This window comes from Oncorhynchus keta, chromosome 34 (assembly GCF_023373465.1).
Source record: "Oncorhynchus keta strain PuntledgeMale-10-30-2019 chromosome 34, Oket_V2, whole genome shotgun sequence".
NCBI classification, from domain to species: Eukaryota; Metazoa; Chordata; class Actinopteri; order Salmoniformes; family Salmonidae; genus Oncorhynchus; species Oncorhynchus keta.
The window spans coordinates 57,459,485-57,483,418 of NC_068454.1; the positions used below are offsets into that span (position 1 = coordinate 57,459,485).

The 23,934-nt window shown below is 42.9% G+C and overlaps 1 protein-coding gene across 6 annotated transcripts in view; it reads right to left on the bottom strand.

The window, feature by feature from the left end:
• LOC118367353 (thyroid hormone receptor-associated protein 3-like) overlaps window positions 1-23,934 on the bottom strand; it is a 70,480-nt gene that overhangs the window by 21,617 nt on the left and 24,929 nt on the right. For 2 of the 6 annotated variants that reach the window (XM_052494137.1, XM_052494139.1), the window contains exon 2: window positions 1,190-1,351. In XM_052494137.1, the coding sequence (XP_052350097.1) occupies window positions 1,190-1,351 (162 nt within the window). Of the gene's footprint in view, window positions 1-1,189; window positions 1,352-2,991; window positions 3,168-10,256; window positions 10,310-10,972; window positions 11,577-23,934 lie in introns of those variants that run through there. The other 4 variants (XM_035750727.2, XM_035750725.2, XM_035750724.2 and 1 more) reach the window with 4 other exon arrangements.

Below are 23,934 nucleotides of genomic sequence, written 5' to 3' on the forward strand. Positions count from 1 at the left end.
GCTGTCTCTGCCTGGCCGGTTCCCCTCTCTCCACCGGGATTCTCTGCCTCTAAGCCTATTACAGGGGCTGAGTCACTGGCTTACTGGTGCTCTTCCATGCCGTCCCTAGGAGGGGTGCGTCACTTGAGTGGGTTGAGTCACTGACGTGATCTTCCTGTCTGGGTTGGCGCCCCCCTTTGGGTTGTGCCGTGGCGGAGATCTTTGTGGGCTATACTCGGCCTTGTCTCAGGATGGTAAGTTGGTGGTTGAAGGTATCCCTCTTGTGGTGTGGGGGCTGTGCTTTGGCAAAGTGGGTGGGGTTATATCCTGCCTGTTTGGCCCTGTCAGGGGGTATCATCGAATGGGGCCACAGTGTCTCCTGACCCCTCCTGTCTCAGACTCCAGTATTTATGCTGCAGTAGCTTACGTATCGGGGGGCTAGGGAGAGTGTTATATCTGGGGTATTTCTCCTGTCTTATCTGGTGTCCTGTGTTAATTTAAGTATGCTCTCTCCAATTCTTTCTCTTTTTGTTTCTTTCTCTCTCTCGGAGGACCTGAGCCCCAGGACCATGCCTCAGGACTACCTGGCATGATGACTCATTGCTGTCTCCAGTCCACCTGGTCGTGCTACTGCTCCAGTTTCAACTGTTCTGCCTGCGGCTATGGAACCCTGACCTGTTCACCGGACGTGCTACCTGTCCCAGACCTGCTGTTTTCAACTCTCTGGAGACAACAGGAGTGGTAGAGATACTCTCAATGATCAAAAAGTCAACTGACATTTACTCCTGGGGTGCTGACCTGTTGCACCCTCGACAACTACTGTGATTATTATTATTTGACCATGTTGGTCATTTATGAACATTTGAACATCTTGGCCATGTTCTGCTATAATCTCCACCCGGCACAGCCAGAAGAGCACTGGCCACCCCTCATAGCCTGGTTCCTCTATAGGTTTCTTCCTAGGGAGTTTTTCCTAGCCACCGTGCTTCTACAACTGCATTGCTTGCTGTTTGGGGTTTTAGGCTGGGTTTCTGTACAGCACTTTGTGGCATCAGCTGATGTAAGAAGGGCTATATAAAAACATTTGATTTGATTTGAATATGTCGGTTCATCCCTCTTAAGCTGCTTAAAGACAATTTATAGACAAAATAACATGAATTCATAATGTCCTAGTTTGAGGTGGGCCGTAATATGTAAGTAAGTAAGTTACGTTGTTAGCCACCTGTAGCGATGTTTCCTAGATCTGGACCGTGAGCTGCTTCTGGAGCGGGAGGCAGAGCGAGATCTGGACCAGGACCCAGAGTGGGACCGAGACTTGGATGCTGACTTCGTTGCCTTGGACATCACCGCAGGCAACCTCTGAGACGACAGCCTGTCAGACAAACAGAGGGGAGTCATGAGTGATCATGAGCATCTATTCAATTTCAACATTTCACCCACATGTTCCATAGGCCCACATAGGCAACATTGAATAAGTAGAACAAGGAAAATGTGCTGATCATAGGATAACAATAATAACAATAATTGACTATTATTTAATTTTTGTCATCTGAAACCATTGCGTACAAAAACTGATATTCTTCAAAGAGGCCTACTACATAGGAGATACCCACAATGTAATACAAATTAACAAAATATAGGATTCTTCACATATTTGAAGATGTAGAGCAAAATGACTGTCAAGTAGTACAAGTGGGCGAATCTGTCAATCCCTGTGACCAAAGTGTCAGGTGGCAAACTACAACCAGACGGCAAGGCCGCTGAATGATTATCTACAGTCACTGCAGAAACAGAGGGATTAAGATAAAGAGCTGTGACTCGAGAAAACCATGACAACAACACCTCCAAGAGATATAAAGCATTCAAGAGATGCCATACCTCAGAAAAGCATCTGTGCAAAAATGTGCACTGAAGCAGCTTTAAAAGAAGTGCAAAAAAGCTACTACCGTACACTAACTATTGCTGCCAAAAAAAACTGTTGGAGAACAGTGTGGATACTGCAGCTGCAAGTAACATAACCGGTTTCATGTCGTCAGTCAAACCAGTTTCATGTAGTCAGTCATTTGCATTAAGGAATCAGTTTCATTCCAGTAATGGGACTGAACTTTTGACTTGTATTGGTCCCAAGAAAAGATGAGGAACCTTACACTAAGTCTGCGTAAGTATAGACCTTCCCTATAATGGGATAGATGCATTCTAGGCTCGAGCCTCTATACACACTTTATACAGTATATCCAGTAACAAATGGAACAATCATCTTAAATTCCACCAGCCTTTCACATTGTCCCTAATTATTGTGCTAGTCTAAGAATGGTGGATGGGAATGTTTGTTTTCTCAAGAGAGAAATCCTTATAGCCAGCTGTTCAAAAATAGACTAATGGCAACTTTCAGCAAAAGTAAATGAGGAAAGAGCAGGGGTTGTTTGACTACTTACCAAACACCCATCAGTCTCATTGTTAGGGCAGCATTCTATGTTATCTACCCGGCACAGAAAGTCATACTGAAAACTCATTAATCATGCCAAAATGTAATGGTATTTACAACCCTGTTTTTGTTCCTGTGTAGATTATTTTAGAACCAGTTTACGTGCAAAGGTGGAAAAGAAAGAGAGAGAAGGAGCATGAGGAGTGACAGCGACGGCTTTATGGACACGATGGACCAATGAAGGAATAATAAAATACATGGCTGATGTTTATAACACGTTTATAACTTTTCAAATCAGCCTCAGCGCTAAATGGAATGTAATAGAAAATGACAGGCAACATTTACAGGTCAGGGGCGTTATATAACATATCATTCATTATACAGGACAGGACAAGATGGTGCCGACAGACACGGTCGCCATGTTTCTAACTCCTAGACAACTTTGCAGTGTTTTTATTGTTGTTGTGTTATTATTTGCTCAGAGCGTTTGTTGTAGTATTATCTAGAGCTGAAAAAAAAAATACTTTTGGACATTAGATCAACGGTCACTCACTCATACATTTCAGCAGAAATTTGGCTTCCCTGACCTGGATCCTTTGTTTGAACTTTCAGAGGCAGCTCTATTCATCCTGGGTGCTGCACCGAAATTCCGACATCGGAGAAGAGGAAGAAGTCCAGAGAAATGGAAGAAGAAGTGGGGCCCTAGCCAGACTCAAGCGGCGTGAAAACCATCCACTGCTTCTGAGTATATTACTCGCTAACGTTCAGTCCCTGAATAAAGTAAACAAGTTCAGGGCGAGGATCTCCTTCAGAGAGACATCAGGGACTGTAACATACTCTGTTTTACGGAATCATGGCTCTCTCCGGATATATTGTCCCCGTCCATTCAGCCAGTGGGGTTCTCCATCCATCGTGCAGACAGGAAGAAAAAACTCAGGGGAAAAAGAAATGCGGAGGTATTGGTTTCATGATTAACAACTCATGGTGTGATTGTGGTAACATACTGTACATGAACTCAAGTCCTTTTGTTCTCCTGATCTGGAATACCTCCCCATCAAATGCAGACCACATTACCTCCCAAGATAATTTTATTCGGTCATCATAACTGCAGTGTATATTCAACAGTACAGGGACAAAGTGGAGTTGCAATTCAATGGCTTAGACACAAGACATGTGTGGAAGGGACTCCAGACAATCACGGATTATAAAGGGAAATCTAGCCATGTCACAAACACACCGTATCACTCCCGGATAAGCTAAACACCTTTTAAGCCTGCTTGGAGAAAAACAACCTTGAAACACCAACACAGACCCCCTCCACTCATGAGAACGGTGTGCTCTCGCTCTCCGTGGCCAACGTGATTAAGTAATTTAAGCGTGATAACCCTCACAAGGCTACCGGCCCAGGTAGCATCCCAAGCCGCGTACTTGGAGCATGTGCAGACCAGCTGGCTGGAGTGTTCACAGACATATTCAATCTCTCCAATTCTCAGTCAGTTGTCTTGATGCAAGTGGGGTGTCCGCCATTGTTCCTGTACCCAAGAAAGCAAATGTAACTGAACAAAATGACTATCGGCCCATAGCACTCACTTCTGTCATCATGAAGTGCATTGAGAGGCTAGTTAAGGACCATATCACCTCCACCTTACCCAACAATCTAGACCCACTACAATTCGCATACTGCCCCAACAGATCCACGGCTGACGAAATCGCCATTACACTGCCCTATCCCACCTGGACAAGAGAAATGCCTACGTAAGGAATGCTGTAGACAACAGCTCAGCCTTCAACACTATGGTTCCCTCCAAGCTCATCACTAAGGTCAGGGCCCTGGGTCTGAACCCCTCCCTGTTCAACTGGGATCTGGACTTTATGACGGGCCGAACATGTCTATATACACAATTATATATACAGTTTATTAGGTACACCCATCTAGTACAGGGTTGGACCCCCCTTTCCCTCCAGAACAGCCTGAATTATTTGGGGCATGGAAACTTTCCTCTGGTATCAAGGGGCCTAATCTATGCCAGGAAAAAATATGAAGATGTGGCTCCAATGGGCCCCCAATCACCAACACTGGACAATTGAGGAGTGGAAAAACATTTCCTGGTCCAAGGAATCACGGTTTCTGTTGGATCATGCTGATGGCAGAGTCAGGATTTGGCGTAAGCAGCATGAGTCCATGGACGCATCCTGCCTGGTACAAGCTGGTGGCAGTGGTGTACTGGCACACTTTAGGTCCCTTGATATCAATTGAGCAACGAACGTTTCCGACACCTTGTAGAACCAATTCCCCCAAAGAATTCAGTCTGTTCTGGAGTCAAAGAGGGATCCGACCCGGTACTCGATGGGCGTATCCAATAACTCTGACATTGCTCGTTCTGATATTTTGGATATTTTTTTATTTTACTTTTGATGGATTGATGGCAGCATTCGCGTGAAACTGAAAGCGCGAACCACTGCTTTTAACCAGGGCAAGGTGACTGGAAACATGACCGAATACAAACAGTGTAGCTATTCCCTTCGCAAGGTAATTAAACAAGCTAAGCGTCAGTATAGAGACAAAGTAGAGTCGCAATTCAACAGCTCAGATACAAGGGGTATGTGGCAGGGTCTACAGTCAATCACGGATTACAAAAAGAAAACCAGCCGCGTCATGGACCAGGATGTCTTGCTCCCAGGCAGACTAAATAACTTTTTTGCCCGCTTTGAGGACAATACAGTGCCGCTGACACGGCCCGCAACCATAACATGCGGTCTCTCTCCTTCACTGCAGCTGAGATGAGTAAGACATTTAAACGTGTTAACCCTCGCAAGGCTGCAGGCCCAGACGGCATCCCCAGCCACGTCCTCGGAGCATGCACAGACCAGCTAGCTGGTGTGTTTACGGACATTTTCAATCAATCCTTATCCCAGTCTGCTGTTCCCACATGCTTCAAGAGGGCCACCATTGTTCCTGTTCCCAAGAAAGCTAAGGTAACTGAGCTAAACGACTACCGCCCCGTAGCACTCACTTCCGTCATCATGAAGTGCTTTGAGAGACTAGTCAAGGACCATATCACCTCCACCCTACCTGACACCCTAGACCCACTCCAATTTGCTTACCACCCAAATAGGTCCACAGACAATGCAATCTCAACCACACTGCACACTGCCCTAACCCATCTGGACAAGAGGAATACCTATGTGAGAATGCTGTTCATCGACTACAGCTCAGCATTTAACACCATAGTACACTTCAAACTCGTTATCAAGCTCGAGACCCTGGGTCTCAACCCCGCCCTGTGCAACTGGGTACTGGACTTCCTGACAGGCTGCCCCCAGGTGGTGAGGGTAGGTAACAACATCTCCACCCCGCTGATCCTCAACACTGGGGCCCCACAAGGGTGCGTTCTGAGCCCTCTCCTGTACTCCCTGTTCACCCACGACTGTGTGGCCATGCACGCCTTCAACTCAATCATCAAGTTTACGGACGACACTACAGTGGTAGGCTTGATTATCAACAACGACGAGACGGCCTACAGGGAGGAGGTGAGGGCCCTCGGAGTGTGGTGTCAGGAAAATAACCTCACACTCAACGTCAACAAAACTTTGGAGATGATTGTGGACTTCAGGAAACAGCAGAGGGAGCACCCCCCTATCCACATCGATGGGACAGTAGTGGAGAGGGTAGTAAGTTAAGTTCCTCGGCGTACACATCACAGACAAACTGAATTGGTCCACCCACACAGACAGCATCGTGAAGAAGGCCCAGCAGCGCCTCTTCAACCACAGGAGGCTGAAGAAATTTGGCTTGTCACCGAAATCACTCAAACTTCTACAGATGCACAATCGAGAGCATCCTGTCGGGCTGTATCACCGCCTGGTATAGCAACTGCTCCGCCCACAACCGTAACGCTCTCCAGAGGGTAGTGAGGTCTGCACAACGCATCACCAGGGGCAAACTACCTGCCCTCCAGGACACCCAGACCCCCCGATGTCACAGGAAGGCCATAAAGATCATCAAGGACAACAACCACCTGAGCCACTGCCTGTTCACCCCGCTATCATCCAGAAGGTGAGGTCAGTACAGGTGCATCAAAGCAGGGACTGAGAGACTGAAAAACAGCTTCTATCTCAAGGCCATCAGACTGTTAAACAGCCACCACTAACATTGAGTGGCTGCTGCCAACACACTGACTCAACTCCAGCCACTTTAATAATGGGAATTGATGTAAAATATATCACTAGCCACTTTAAACAATGCTACTTAATATAATGTTTACATACCCTACATTACTCATCTCATATGTACAGTATATGTATATACTGTACTCTATATCATCTACTGCATATTTATGTAATACATGTATCGCTAGCCACTTTAAACTATGCCACTTTGTTTACATACTCATCTCATATCTATATACTGTACTCGATACCATCTACTGCATCTTGCCTATGCTGTTCTGTACCATCACTCATTCATATATCTTTATGTACATATTCTTTATCCCTTTACACTTGTGTGTGTATAAAGTAGTAGTTGTGGAATTGTTAGCTAGATTACTCGTTGGTTATTACTGCATTGTCGGAAGTAGAAGCACAAGCATTTCGCTACACTCGCATTAACATCTGCTAAGCATGTGTATGTGACAAATAAATTTGATTAGATTTTTGGATTATGTGCGTATAGTTTCATATTGCTAGGTATTATTACATGCAATGTTGGTGCTGCACCTGCGATAACATCTGCAAATACGTGTACGTGACCAATAAACTTTGATTTGATTATACAAAGTTACAAGACATGACTGGAGAGCTGTATAAGATTCACAGACTGAACAACTAGGCTGCCAATAAAGAAGAGGTCACTCTGGCTCACCTTGAATGTCAACAATGTGTGAAAAACACTCTTCAAAATAAACTAATTGAAAGGATAACGTCATATGGTGCCAGACCAGCAAGTGGATTGGCTCATGAGAGTTGAGAAGATTATCTGATTATTGGGCCTTAAGCAACTACCAATCAGTGGCCAGAGAATGTCCATTCTTCAATAGCACAATCAGTGCCAAACATGTTCCTTACCCCTGTGGAGGGTAAATACGATTCCTTAATAAGGGGATTCTGGCTATATTCTGAGAGTGATTCATATGATCCCGCAGATGATTCAGTCTATGGACACTCACCATGGCATATGATCTTCGGTCTAAGCGAGCAGGGATCAAAACATTTATTTTTCATTTTGAATGCCGTGAGGAGGAAATTGCAGACTAAACATTGGGAGGACTTCATAAACAGTGCACCGGCATCTAGCAGCACATGCTAGTCATAGAGTATATCCCTGCTACTATTTTAGTGAGTATTGAAATGGATCCCTCCTCCTGCTACTCCTCTATGGTGCTCCTTCCCTCGTTTTTCTTCATTGCAGGCTGCGCTTGTTATTTTTGGCTTCCGGGGCTAATTTCCTGAATGCACTGGAATATACTTTTTTGCCTACCGGGCACATTTCATGACTGGCATTTCAGAGCGTGCTCCCGTATCCACATTCTGGGGAAAAAAAAAGGGAAACTAAACCCTGGTCAACAGATGGTATGGCATATTATGAAATTAGACATTTTGCTAAGTACTCTCTGCAGAAGACCTTTATCACCTAGTCACAGTTGATGTATTAGCTGTAGACTATAGCTGTGTAACTGCATATACTGTAATACCAAGAATCTGTTTAAAACTCATTAAACAAACAAGAAAAACATCTGTTTTTCTCAGGACTGGTTTCATATGGCTGAGAATAAACCTTTCTGAAAGCTCTCAAACGCCTGTGAAATGAAACTAAACAGGATGAGGGCCATAACTTTTGCATTCATCCACTAGGTAACTAGAGTATAATCACTTCCTTCACTTCATTTTGTGTGACTGGTTTATCTTACTGGTAAAACCGTGTGGCGAATTGCAGGGGCTAAAACTGGGCAAACTGGGCATTCACGAGGTAACTATTAAATCATGTATCATCATATTTAACTTAAATAGATGCTCCCCTGAATTGTGTGTGACTGGTTTATCCTACTGGTAAAACGGCAAGGATATGTGTAGCCCATTCCAGGTGTAGTTAACTGTAACTTAATAAGTAATTTGTGTCTGTAAAGTGTGATGAATCGTGGGTCCATTTCAGTCAGAGAACAGTGACCCACTTCCAACTGATAACTAGGGGCAGCTGCCTGTCTCTTCCTAACAGAGTGTGCTCCCCAGCCTAATCACTAGGATTTAAACTTCCAAAAGGCTGTGACAAGCATCTACACTAATTATGTACCCTCTACTGACAGACACACAAACACACCCACAGGGCCCCTCGTGCAAAGAGTGACAGTTGCTCAAACCCGGTCACCTGTTCATTTAAGGGCAAAAAAGTTGTTCCCGAACAATGGTTGGGCAACTCGATACAGCAGCAAGAGTATAAACAGACACACTCTACTCAATCAACTACACTATCATTAAGACCCGGATGCCTCAGAAGCAGCTGGAATCACATTTGGCATCTATATGGACCACTGAGATGACACTCGCCACAGCAACTGTCACTGATGTTGTCTTTGGTAAACAAAATGGACCAGAAATATGGGCATCATTGTCAGGGTGTCAGAGTTTTCCCTCAAGATATGGCTTTATAGAGGCAGTTCATGGATTGCCAAGCAGAATCTGCTGCGAAAGTCCAGATCAGAGGATAATTATTATGTTTCTTAAAGTTACCTTATTACCAAATAAGCCCATTGTAACTTGATTTAGGCCTATTAACAATGGCACTCTCAAATAAGAATGAATTCAACCACGGCCGCTTCATTGTGATTTTCTGCAGCAAACTCAACACCGACCAAAGTTGACAAACCAACGTTGAATCGGACAATGCAACAACAAATCACTAAAACCATACCAAAAAAGACTCACCCGGTAACTGAAAGGCTGAGAAAAGTAGCTTTTACAGCTAGGCTATGTGCTTTGTTTTCTCAGAGTGAGAAAATACAGCGCCCCATAGCAGTGTGGTCTCACTAAAAGTTCAGTGTCTGTCTACGTGAGACAGTCTCTCTGTTGGGTACAACTGCCACAGCGAGTTCACATCCACTCCCACCAACGGAGTAGGATTCATGTGTGGTACATATAATCACTCTTTGTTGCTACTTGAGACTTCTTAAAAATAAAAAAAAACTCCTCAGTCAGCACTATAATCAGTATGTTTATTTCTTGGGCTGCTGTAAGTAGGCGAAAACGTTAATGTGTAGCTATGTGAGCTTTTGATTTACACAACTGTTGTCCTGAAAATACATAGTAGAAAATTACTGAGGCATCCTCAAATCGTGAGGATATGAGTCTTAACTTGTTGCTATCAAGATGGAACTCAACAGCTAAAGGTCCTCTCTATTTTGGTCCGTTGTGAACAGCATGGCAAATGGCAAGCTATCATTCCTTATTTCAGCAATGTGGTGAGATTATGTATATGTTAGGTCTTGCCTATTGACAGATATTTTCATTCAAATGTAGGCTAAAGCTGTAGATATCCTGTGCATTTGGTCAACTTTCAGTGTTAGCAATTCTACCGGGGCCAAAGTCATGACAGTCACACACAAGTGACGTTACCCCAGAGTTAGCCGTGTCAAAAACTCCATATCAAATTGTCGACTTCTCCTGTGAACATTTTGGACTGTCTGAAAAGAAATGACACGTAAATTGTGAATCCTGTGAAGAGGCAAGTGTTGATACAACACCCTTGTCGATTCAACACCCCGACACTGGAGTGCCAGTTACAGGGGTATCCTCAAATGTACACCATACAGAATTCACAGCATCAACTGTAGGCTAGTCAACAACAGAGCATACATACTGTGAAAGATCACAAGGCCGATTACTGTAAACTCCCATTGCTTTACAATGATCCCCGTGAATAAGCAAATAGAAAAGTTATTCTTAGTAAAAAAACATATTTAGAAAAGCGACAGTACAGCACAGCTTCTTTGTTATAAGGACCTGTGCCGGGATACCGGTGGGGATGTGGTTACGCCTTTCTCCTGTGTACATTTGAACAAGATATTATTTGCTTTAAGGGAACAATAAGGCAGGATCCTAGAGCACACTGCAACAGGATATATGATATGATGTAGCGATTACTTCTGCCAAGGGTGGCACAATCAACTCTGTCCCATTTTTTTTTTTTTTGCTCATAAATCATTTGAAATTATAATTGAGGGGTGAACAATGACTTGGGTTTGCACTATGCAACTGATGCATTTATGGAAGAAAAAAGCTGAACACTTCACTGGCTGACTGACCTGAAGCTCTAGCGTTGCTGATCAATCAATCGACAACAAGGAATGCAATTTAGAGTGACATCGAGCTGTCGACTTTCTGTAGCTTGAGAAATGGTGTCAAAGAAATCTCAGAGAAATGCAAACATTGCTACCGAGACGTTAGTCTATATAATAGTAACGACACTGTATCGTGCCATGAGAATAACCTAATATGTGATACATTATATCATGTATAGTAGCTGGCGGGGATACAAGGACACACTAGAGCAAGGACAGACAGGCTATAGCTTACCTCCGATGTTTGTTTTTTTCACGCTCCTCTGGCGGGTCCGGGTCGTATAGCTTCTTGGGTGACAGCAGGCGGAGGATCCGTTGCTGTCACACTATCAACCAAATAATTTTAGATGATAGGTTGCAATCCGAATAAACAGGCCAGATGAGCTAACTTTGACTACTGCGTGTCAAGCATCGTATTGACCGAAAAATGTGCGGGGATGACGTTTATCAGCTCGTTCAACAAGCCTTTCATCAGATCGGTTTCGTATTCATGTCACATTAAATAGCTAGAGCAGTTGTAATGCGACACTGCACTGTGCGCTCACGAGGAATGAATTCAAAAGTGGAGAAATTCTCCGAGAACGCATACAATATGAAGCTATAGTACTGGCTACAGTAGAGCCTTCCTTCGCAGCGCAGCAGGGGGTGTGACTTGTGCTCGGTGCACGCACGCACACAGGTCAAATTTCCTTCCTGGTATCCCCCGGTCAAACGTACACAGAACAAAAATGTAAATGCGTCATGTAAAGTGTTGGTCCCATGTTGCATGAGCTGAAATAAAATATTACAGAAATGTTCCATATGCAAAACAAAAAGAGAGGTTATTTTCTCTCAAATATTGTGCACAAACTTGTTTACATCCCTGTTAGGGAGCGTTTCTCCTTTGCCAAAATATTCCATCCACTTGACAGGTGTGGCATATCAAGAAGCTGATTAAACAGCGTGATCATTACACAAGTGCACTTCTTGCCGGGGACACAATGCCACAGATGTCTCAAGTTTTGAGGGAGTGTGCAATTGGTATGCTGACTGCAGGAATGTCCACCAGAGCTGTTGCCAGATAATGTAATGGTAATTTCTCTATCATAAGACGCCCCCAACGTTGTTTTAGAGAATTTGGCCATACATCCAACCGGTCTCACAACCGCAGACCACGTGTATGGCGTTGTGTGGGCGAGCGGTTTGCATTGTGAACAGAGTGCCCCATGGTGGCTGGTGTGGTTATGGTATGGGCAGGCATAAGCTATGGACAATGAACACAAGTGCATTTTATCGAGGGCAATTTGAATGCACAGAGATACCGTGACAAGATCCTGAGGCCCATTGTCATGCCATTCATCCACCGCCATCACCTCATGTTTCAGCATAATAATGCACGCCCCCATGTCGTATGGATCAGTACACAAATGTCCGTTCTTCCATGGCCTGCATACTCACCAGTCATGTCACCCATTGAGCACGTTAGGGATGCTCTGGATCAATGTGTACGACAGCATGTTCCAGTTCCCGCCAATATCCATCAACTTCGCACATCCATTGAAAAGGAATGGGACAACATTCCACAGACCACAATTAACAGCCTGATCAACTCTATGCGAAGGAGATGTGTTGTGCTGAATGAGGCAAATGGTGGTCACACCCGATACTGACTGGTTTTCTGATCCATGCCCCTACCTTTTTTTAAAGATATATGTGACCAACAGATGCATATCTGTCACGTTCTGACCTTTGTTTCCTTTGTTTTGTATTTATTTAGTATGGTCAGGGTGTGAGTTGGGGTGGGCAGTCTATGTTTGTTTTTCTATGATTTGGGGATTTGTATGTTTCGGCCGAGTGTGGTTCTCAATCAGAGGCAGGTGTCATTAGTTGTAGCCTGGGTTGCACGGTTTGTTTGTGGGTGATTGTCTATGTTAGTTGCTTGTGTCAGCACAGGTCTCATTTATAGCTTCACGGTCGTTTATTGTTTTTGTGTTCAGTGCTTTCTTTTATTAAATACTCATCATGAACACATACCACGCTGCATTTTGGTCCTCCGATCCTTCTCGCCTCTCCTCTTCAGATGGAGAGGAGGACGACCGTGACAATATCTGTGTTCCCTGTTATTTGAAATCCATAGATTAGAGCTTAATGAATTCATTTAAATTGACTGATTTCCTTACATGAACTGTAAAATATTTGAAATTGCTACATGTTGCGTTTATATTCTTGTTCAGTATAGTTACACTAGCAAAATGTTTTCTACTTCTTCCGCAACTGCGTGTTACACTGTAACAAAGTCCACCACAGTTGTTACATTTTTTGCAGTCACTACAGCGCAGTATAAGAAAGAATCTAAGGCAGGCGAGAGGTCTTATAGACATGTTCCATAATTTGTCGCTATACTACAGCAAGTTATTTCTGTCCTGGCATAAATTGGACAGGAGGATGATGATGAAGACTGAAATGATGACGGTGGCATGAAACCTTGCACAAATCTTTCAATATCTACCGTTACGTGATCGACATATTAATTTATCAACAGACCTGAGTGCTTGGACCGAATGGATGCACTGACAGTTCAGGTCCTGGGGTTACAGTGACATCGCCTTGAGCTGTGTAATTACATGGCAAATATTGGCACATATGTTAGGATGTATCAAGCTAACAGTCTCGAAAAGACAGCGAACTAACAAGTCCTTAGGCAAAGTTCTGTTGAGTAGTATTGAGCCCATTCAAATTGCAAGAACCACAAGCCCAACTATTGACGTATATTACCAGGGGACACATCCTTTTAATCTTAGCTTTTTATCTTGACGTAGACCAGATAGAATGTACATAGTAATAATTTTTCCAATGCCGTGTATGCCTACAGTTTTCCAGAGGTAAGCCTACAAGTGACCCACAAGTAACCTAAAAATAAACCCTCGCGTAGACACAACTAGAAGACAATACCCAAATATTAACTAGCTAGTGGTGGAATAATTACCCAATTGTCATACCTGAGCAAAAGTAAAGACACATTAATAATTTAAAAAATGACTAAAGTAAAAGTGAATATCACCCAGTAAAATACTACTTGAGTAAAAGTAAAACAATATTTGTTTTTAAAGATAAGTCTAAAAACTACATTGAATTGCTCAAATATATTTAAGTATCATAAGCAAAAGTTTATGCTATATTAAAGAAACCAGACAGCACAGTGTTGTCACGACTTCCACCGAAGTCGGCTCCTCTCCTTGTTCGGGCGGCGATCGACGTCACCGGCTTTCTAGCCATCGCCGCTCCATTTCTCATATTCCATTGGTTTTGTCTTGTTCCATTACACACCTGGTTTTCATTCCATAATTACTGTATGTATTTAGTCCTCTGTTCCCCTCAATTGTCTTGGTTTGTAATTGTTTGTTTGTTATGTGGATTATTGTCAGGCGCTTTACGTTATTGTTTTTATGTGCTGAAATTTTTGGAACGGAAATAAAGTGTGCCTGTTCACTACACTCTGCTCTCAAGCACCCGACTTCGCCTCCCATACACATCCTTGACAAGTGTTCTTGTTTTTTAAATTGACCGATAGCCAGGGGCACACTCCAACACTCAGACATCATTTACAAATAAAGTATTTGTGTTATTGAGTTTGCCAGATCAGAGGCAGTGGAGGCAGATGTCATGGTTCCACATGTCACATGTCAACCGGAGGGTGGCAGAGACCGTGCTCAAGAGATTAACCACACCCAGGTGTCCTATTTACTTATTATTATTTCTCTGTTAAAAGAAGTGTGTTTTCGGTTGTCCTTTGCTGAAGCTTGAAATATGTGCCGTGTGCGATTGACTTCTGAGTGAGTTTTCGATACTTAATGTTTGTTGTTTTACCAGTGATACTGTGATCCTTCCGTTACCGTTTCTCAGTAAAGTGTTATGTTTATCCTTAACCACTGATTCCTTGTCTGGTCTCTTCTCTGAAACTGGGTCCAGATGCAGAGGAAATAGATACAAAAGTATCTATATCCACAGTAAAACGAGTCCTATATCGACATAACCTGACAGGCCGCTCAGCAAGGAAGAAGCCACTGCTCCAAAACCGCCATAAAAAAGCCTACGGTTTGCAACTGGACATGGGGACAAAGATTGTACTTTTTGGAGAAATGTCCTCTGGTCTAGTGAAACAAAAATAGAACTGTTTGGCCATAATGGCCATCTTTATGTTAGGAAGAAAAAGGGGGAGGCTTGCAAGCCGAAGAACACCATCCCAACCTTGAAGTACAGGGGTGGCAGCATCATGTTGTGGGGGTGATTTGCTGCAGGAGGGACTGGTGCACTTCACAAAATAGATGGCATCATGAGCCCTGACCTCAATCCTATAGAAAATGTGTGGGCACAACTGAAAAAGCATGTGCGAGCAAGGAGGCCTACAAACCTGACTCAGTTACACCAGCTCTGTCAGGAGGAATGGGCCAAAATGTACCCAACTCATAGTGGGAAGCTTGTGGAATGGTTACTTTTTAAAAATGGTATAGAATCATCTTGATCCCCTCTGTTGAAGATGCTTGGACCTTCGTTTTTATATTTTCAGTGATACTGTTAACAAACACACCCCCAATAAAGAAAATGATCATTAAAAACAGGTTCAGCCCCTGGTTCGACAATGATCTCGCAGAGTTACTCCACCTCAAGAATTGCATTTGGCAAAAGCCTCGGCACACGCATAATCAGGCTGAGTGGCTATTGTTTAGGCACATGAGAAATAAGTGCACTCAGGCTATCCGGAAGGCCAAAGTTAGTTACTTTAAGGAGCAGTTCTCTCCCTGTGGGTCTAAGCCCAAGACGTTCTGGAAAATAGTTAAATACCTAGAGAATAAACCCTACTCCTCACAGCTGCCCATGTCCCTTAATGTTGATGATGTGGTTGTTTCTGACAAGAAGCACATGGCTGAGCTCTTTAATCACCACCTCGTTAAGTCAGGATTCCTATTTGACTCAGCCATGCCTCCTTTCCCGTCCAACATTTCCTCATCTCCCACCCCTTCTAATGCGACTATCCCCAATGCTTCTCCCTCTTTTTCCCCTGCCCCGCTACAATGTTTCTCCCTGCAGGTAGTAACTGAGTCCGAGGTACTAAAGGAGCTCCTTAAACTTGACCTCAAATAACCATCTGGGTCAGATGGGTTAGACCCTTTCTTCTTTAAGTTTGCTTCCCCCTATCATTGCCAAGCCCATCTCCAACCTTTTTAACTTGTCTCTCCTTTCTGGGGAGGTTCCCATTGCTTGGAAGGGAGCCACAGTTCATCCTTTTTTTAAAGGGGGAGATCAAGCTGATCCAAACAGTTGTATGCCTATTTCTATTTTTTCCTGTTTATCAAAAGTGTTGGAAAAACTTGTCAATAATCAACTGACTGGCTTTCTTGATGTCTATAGTATTCTATGGTATGCAATTTGGTTTCCCCTCAGGTTATGGATGTGTCACTGCAAACTTAAAGGTCCTCAATGATGTCACCATTGCCTTTGATTCTAAGCAATATTGTGCTGCTATTTATATTGACTTAGCCAAAGCTTTTGATACAGTGGACCATTCCATACTTGTGGGCCTGCTAAGCAGTATTGGTGTCTCTGAGGGGTCTTTGGCCTGGTTTGCTAACCACCTCCCTCAAAGAGTGCAGTGTATAAAGTCAGAAAATGTGCTGTCTCAGCCACTGCCTGTCACCAAGGTAGTACCCCAAGGATTGATCCTTGGCCCCCGCTCTTCTATATTTACATCTACAACATAGCTCAAGCAGTAGGAAGCTCTCTCATTCATTTATATGCAGATGATAAAGTCTTATACTCAGCTTGACCCTCCCCGGATTTGGTGCTAAATGCTCTACAACAGTGTTAAATGCTCTACAACAAAGCTTTCTTAGTGTCCAACAAGCTTTCTCTGTCCTTAACCTTGTTCCGAACACCTCCAAAACAAAGGTCACGTGGTGAGAAGAACCCACAGGTGTTATTACTACCAAGTACTTGGGAGTATGGCTAGTTTATAAACTGTCCTTCTCTAAGCACATATCAAAGCTAAATCTATAGTTAAATCTATACTTGGTTTCCTCTATCATAATCGCTCCTCTTTCACCCCAGCTGCCGAACTAACCCTGATTCAGATGACCATCCTACCCATGCTAGATTACGGAGACGTAATTTATAGGTCGGCATGTAAGGGTGCTCTCGAGCGGCTAGATGTTCTTTACCACTTGGCCATCAGATTTGCTACCAAAGCTCCTTATAGGACACATCACTGCACTCAATACTCCTCTCTAAACTCGTCATCTATGTATACCCGTCGCAAGACCCACTGGTTGATGCTTATTTATTAAACCGTCTTAGGCCTCACTCCCCCCTATCTGAGATATCTACTGCAGCCCTCATCCTCCACATACAACACCTGTTCTGCCAGTCACATTCTGTTAAAGGTCCCCAAAGCACACACATTCCTGGGTCGCTCCTCTTTTCAGCTTGCGGCAACTAGCGACTGGAACGAGCTACAACAAACACTCAAACCGGACAGTTTTGTCTCAATCTCTTCATTCAAAGACTCAATCATGGACACTCTTACTGACAGTTGTGGCTGCTTTGTGTGATGCATTGTTGTCTCTACCGTCTTGCCCTTTGTGCTGTTGTCTGTGCCCAATAATGTTTGTACCATGTTTTGTGCTGCTACCATGTTGTGTTGCTACCATGTTGTTGTTATGTTGTGTTGCTACCATGCTGTGTTGTCATGTGTTGCTGCCTTGCTATGTTGTTGTCTTAGGTCTCTATGTAGTGTTGCGTTGTCTCTCTTGTTGTGATGTGTGTTTTGTTCTATATTTTCTTATGTTTTTATTTTACATTTTTAATCCCAGGCCTCTGTCCCTTTTGGTAGGCCGTCATTGTAAATAGGAATTTGTTCTGAACTGACTTGTCTAGTTAAATAAAGGTTAATAAAATGAAATAATTTTTTTTACACCACTGTAACTAGCAAAGGGAAGTTAGACTTTTCCACTCGTAGCGATAGCTTTGTTCTCAAGATATAACAGTGCCTGCTGGCAAATCACCTAAAGACAGTTCCTGCGTTTGTCTTTAAGTCCTGTTTTCTACTGTGTAATACTTGTTCTGTCAAGTAGGAAAACTCATTGTAGGACAACCGCATTGAGTGAAAGAGAAAAACGTATCTGACGACAAAATGACACGAAGCTCCTTGTGAAGCTTAGTGTAGCGTTCCTGGAATGTGTGGCATGTCGTCATCAATATTTAAAGAGTAGGGGGCCTGTATTCATGAATCCTCTCAGAGTGGTAGTGCAGATCTAGGTTCAGATCCCCCTGTCCATGTAATGTTACTCATTGTGATTTTGAATGTAAAATTCATCCTACATCAGCACTCCTACTCTGAGATGCTTTGGGAATATGGGCCCTGGTCCCAAAAACCTCATGAAAGATAAAAAGAAAAGTAGAGGCCTTTGAAGGTTTAAACCTTGAAACAGCCTTCCACTTGTGCCAGAAACTTGGACAGCGATGATGAACCTATTTTGCATGGCAAAGACAAATTTCTATAACCAAATGTGTGGCACAAATCCATCTCAAAACAAATAGTGCTATCTGAGAGCTTATTTGATTAATTTAAAGCAGGAAGCCAAAAGCAAACGCCTACAGTACATTGTTGACCTCATGAGCAGATGTGAGAGCAGGCAAAGTAGGGGTCAGTGGTTGTAAAGTGGTTAAAGTATCAAAGAGAATTGTCTCTCCATCAAGCAGGGGTTGTTTTGCAGTGTTTGTGAAGTTCGCATTGTAAGGGGGTCATCAAAAGGCCCCAGTATCGTACTCTTTATCCACAGAAATAATTTAGCTGCAATACTTTTATCGAATACACTGTACCTCTGTAAGAATATATATATATATATTTTTTTAATGTTGGGGGGGTGTTAAGGTGTTCAACTGTTGTTAACACTTCTGTTTAACCATCATGAGTTTTGTGCACTCATATCTCAACAAATATCCTACATGATTTACTACTGTCCAATTGACAGAATTAATATGCATGTGTTCAGAGCACAGTCTATGGTTCAGGGCTGCTGTGAAGTATTTTACGAGTTCTTCACATTTGAAGACATAAATAGAGAAAGATTTGTCTTTATTGTGAATGAATTAATAGTTATCCAGTGATATATATCGATTCCAATGATATTTGGGTTCTCTTCGACTGAACAGCCCATTCCAAACACAGGCCACATTGTCGGTGTGTGTTTGTGTGTATGTCTGTGAACTAAAGAGTGGTTTTGCATTAACACTTACAGTTGAATAGTTGCCCCCTGAGTCACGCCCCTCATGGACTTCCCCACCTACCCTATTAGCCCTGGACTGTGACCCACAGAATTGGTATAACCCACGAGTGTACAGACAGCAGGGAGGTTTATTTTTGGCCGACCCATCTGACACCACTTTCTCCATCTGTGCCTGGATAAACGAGGTCTCACTCCCCCACATACTGCCCACCTGTTGGAGCCGTTTTCTCCCTAACTGACAGGTCAGGACACACAGGTCTTTACAATATCCAATCTAACTTCCAGAAAACCGCCCTCATCTGCAGGGGTCCACAGACAGTGTAGTTTCATAGTGAAGAATAACATAAGATACTGAAGCAGGAGATGCTTATCGACGACAAGCACAGACTCAACCAACACCTAATGTGAACCTCAAAGAGAAACAAAATCTAAACTCTACTGATTGAGACCAATGAATAACCAATACCTTACTAGGGATCAAGGGCACACTTGAAATAGAAAGTGACGTGTTTGGCAGGCTGTGTGATTTCCCAACATCGCTGTGTGGAGCACAAATATCACAAATGGCCATGCAGTCTGAAACAGACATGTTTTCTCAGAAGCACTTCTGAACTTTACTATTTTCTCTGTGTCTCCGTGCCAGTGGCTTTGCATGATATTGTTATAAAGCCTTTTGACCATCTGTTAATGGTTACCACAGTGTGGAGGGATCTACAGTTTAACACTACAGCTGGTCATGTGTCGATTATTGAACTCCGAAGCATTGTGATGACATGAAGGCATTGTAGATTTATTTATTGAATTTATTTAAACAACATTTTCAAGATTCAGATCAAAATCTCTGTAATGCTCAGACTATGTATGTGATGCACAGAGCAGTGATACATAGAGCACGTAGTGGTGCACACTTTCGCCGTTTCCTGCCCGGTAACAGCGGTGCGGGGAGACGGGGTTGGTTGGAGCCAAGACGCCATGCTATCGTCATATCCCACGTCAACTCCCAAATCCAGCCTCTACTCACTTTCCTACTCCACGCTGACACAACCATGGCACCTGTTCCACGCTCTACAAAGCACTGCTATTCAATTACAGGCCTTTTTTATGTGCGCGTCTTCCAACTACCCAGCTACAAACGATCCCAGAAAGGTCAGCTTCAAAGAAGAGGCCTGTGAATTTAGATTGGATTTAAAGGATTTGAGTTGAGGACGCAAAAAGGTCTAATTTTTCACCTAAGTACAGAGGCCTTTAACCTTTCTAACCAAGGTTAGACGAATTTAAGGAGTTTATTGATTGTCCTGATTTAGGTGGGGAAATCCATAGATTTCGCAATGTCCCATACAAATTATTAAGAGAAAACAAATAAATGAAACAACAGTTCAATGTCCATTACCCTCTGTTGACTGTCAATACTATTCAGCCCCCAAACTGCATTTGATTATGCTTGTCCGATCTGTTGTTGTTGTTTGCGATGCATTGAAGGATGCCACAAGGCTAGAATTAGCGACTTCAAGAATATAAAATGCCAGTGTGTAGGAAAGTACATTTCAACATTTCAGTTGAAAATCCCTAAAGCCACAGTCCGCCATCAAATGTGTTAACAATCTTTATATTTCAGGATGGTAGTGTTAGTTAGATGTCACATTTATTCATAATGAGTCCAGTAAATTGATATGCGATGTCTCTACCATCTGGCCAGTCCTATCGTAGTCCACAATCAGTCTGGACATCTCACACTTTACCAAGTCGGGCTCCATGTCTCTCTCAGTCTCTTCGTCCCCTCTTATTTGAAAGACAGGCCTGGGCTGACCTGAGGTTGGGTTGAGAGGATGAAACCGTTTGTGGGGGGCAGCTGCCCGTGACTCCAGACTGACTCCAGAGGGGCTGTCACCCAGCTGTTCAGAACCTCTTATCACCTTCTAGATATTTCCAGGGACCTGAGGGCTCGGGCCTCCTCAGACCCCACCGCTCCGTGTCAGTGCTCAAAGGAGACAAGGGTCGGAACCCAAGAAGGTGCCATCTGATCTAAGATTTTATCGACCGTGTCATTAAAATCAACAATCCAAATTTACTGAGCAGACATATGACACGTAAAGTTGACACACAGATTTACGATCATCTTAATTGATGCAGTTCTTTGCCATTACATATCAAGAAATGTAGCACAGAAATGAAACCTAGACCCTGGTAATGCTCCCAAACTGTTAGTTTAATCAGAAAACAATTTAGACCGCAACTGGGTCTGCACTAGCATAAACCATCATCAAAGTGCTTAATTATTTAAAACAGTACATTACACACAGAGCATTCGGAAAGTATTCAGACCCCTTCATTTTTCCACATGTATTTTGTCCCTCATCAATCTACGCACAATCTACACCCATAATGACAAAGCAAAAACAGGTTTTTAGAAATGTGTTTGCAAATTTATTAAAAACAAATAACAGAAATACCTTATTTACATAAGTATTCAAACCCTTTGCTATGAGACTCAAAATTGAGCTCAGGTGCTTCCTGTTTCCATTGATCATCTTTCAGATGTTTCTACAATTTACAGCTCCAAGACAGGATCTTTTTTTGTAATTCATTATTTATTTATTCTTTATGTAACTAGGCAAGTCAATTAAGACCAAAATCTAATTTACAATGACAGCCTACAGGGGAACAGTGGGTTAAGTGCATTGTTCAGGAGCAGAACAGCAGATTTTTACCTTGTCAGCTCGGGGATTCAATCCAGGAACCTTTCGGTTACTGGTCCAATGCTCTAACCACTAGGCTACCTGCCTCCCTGATTTTTGTCAAGACACAGATCTGGGGGAGGGTCCCAAAAAATGCCTGCAGCATTGGCCTCCATCAAGAACACAGTGGCCACCATCATTCTTAAATGGAAGAAGTTTGGAACCACCAAGACTCTTCCTAGAGCTGTCCGCCCGGCCAAAACTGAGCAATCGGGTGAGAAGGGCCTTGGTCATGGAGGGCAAGGTTTTGCAAGACTAGCTCGACCAGCATAGACCAGCATGAACCAGCTTTGTCACCAGCATGCCAGCATAAACTGGTCACCAGCATATCAGCATGAGCTGGTCACCAGCATCACCAGCTTGACCAGCTGGTCGGCCAGCTTGACCAGCATAGACCATTATGAACCAGCATAGACCAGCTTGACATTTAGGATGGTCTATGTAGTTTTTTTCGCCAGGGAAGTCTGTCTCAGGTAGTTGGTTATTGTTCCATTGCTGGCATTGCTATGGTTCAGATTCCCAAAACTGCCCAAATTTCATACATCTGGATTCAATTTGCAGAGCACAAGATTAAATATGAGTCTCCATTAACATGACTAGCCTTTTCCTGAAAGCTAATTTAGGAGTCCACAGGTGAATGTAATGTTTTTATTTTATTTAACTAGACAAGTCAGGTAAAAACAAATTCTTATTTACAATGACAGCCTACCCCGACCAAACCCGGGCCAATTGTGCACTGCCCTAGGGGACTGCCTTAAACCGCTGCGCCACTCGGCTGCCAAATGGCTGCCATTTTTACTGTGCTACACTTGTCAAACTACTCTGAATTGTTTTTGTTGAATCTGTGTCCTGACAGACATAATCACTGTTACAATAGAATTGTTCCAATTTCATACATTCAAGGTGTACAGTAAGATGAGTAAAACTCAGCTATAATGGCATATGAATGATAACAAGTCTGCTAATTGTGTAAATGGTTATATGCCGTAGAAACAAAACATAAAGGTATAGTACTGTCTGTATGTACAGTTGTGAAGCAGTTTTGGCCAGTCATTAGATGGATGGACTGCCTGAGGATAATTTCATCCAGAGACTAGGTGTACTTTAGAGCCTTGTCACAAACAGGATGCATTTAAATTGTATATATTTTGATTATGTAGCTTCATTCTTTTCCTTATGTCAATTAGGTTAATATTGTGGAGTAACTACAATGTTGTTGGTCCATCCTCAGTTTTCTCCTATCACAGCCATTCAACTCTGGAACTGTTTTAACGTCATCATTGGCCTTGTGGTGAAATCTCTGATCAGTTTCCTTCCTCTCCGGCAACTGTATCTTTGTAGTGACTGGGTGTATTAATACACCATCCAAAGTGTAGTTAAGAACTCCTTTGCCATAACAAAGGAGTTGAATACTTATTTACTCAAGACATTTCAGCTTTTCATTTGTAATTCATTTGTAAAAAAAAATAAAAAAAATATGGAAAAACATAATATGACTTTGACATTTGCAGGCCAATGACAAAAAACTCTAAATTGAATCGATTTTAAATTCAGGCTGTAACACAACAAAAAAAATGAAGTGGTTTGACAAATGTGATAGAAGCTGTTAGCAGAAACGAGAACAAAGGACGCGACTGTATTTAACTGGGCCAAGGACAGTGGATACAGGATTAGCACTGGTTTCACTATTTATTCCCTCATGAGAATAATTAACCAACATACCAAGCATTTCTGGTCTTTAGAACTCTGGTGGAACAAACAGAAATGAATGATGTTTCAGTCTCGTATTATGACAGGGATGAATAGGGCTAATACAGTGTAAGTAAACAGCGTCATTAGAAAAATAAGAAGAAGTCCACACAAGGAAGCTAATGTGTTTTCCAAAATAGGCCCTTTGTGTTGGAAACACGTATTTATGGGAAAGATGTAAATGGTAATGGTAGAGTTATGTCCTTCATGGAGTTATCAGAATTGTACAGGAAGGAAGGTCTGCTCAATCCAAGAGTACAACCAATTGATTACAGCATTGCCCCAAAAATGGGGAGGGGGGTGGCAGCGAGAGGAGGTAGGGAACAGGTCTATCTGCCCAATATAAAGGATCAAAACTGGTGGAGGAATAAACATAGCATAAATAGGAAAGTATGCCAGTTTCATTTGTAGCCTGTTTCTGGTATCAGGTTCAGGAATGACTGAAAATGCAT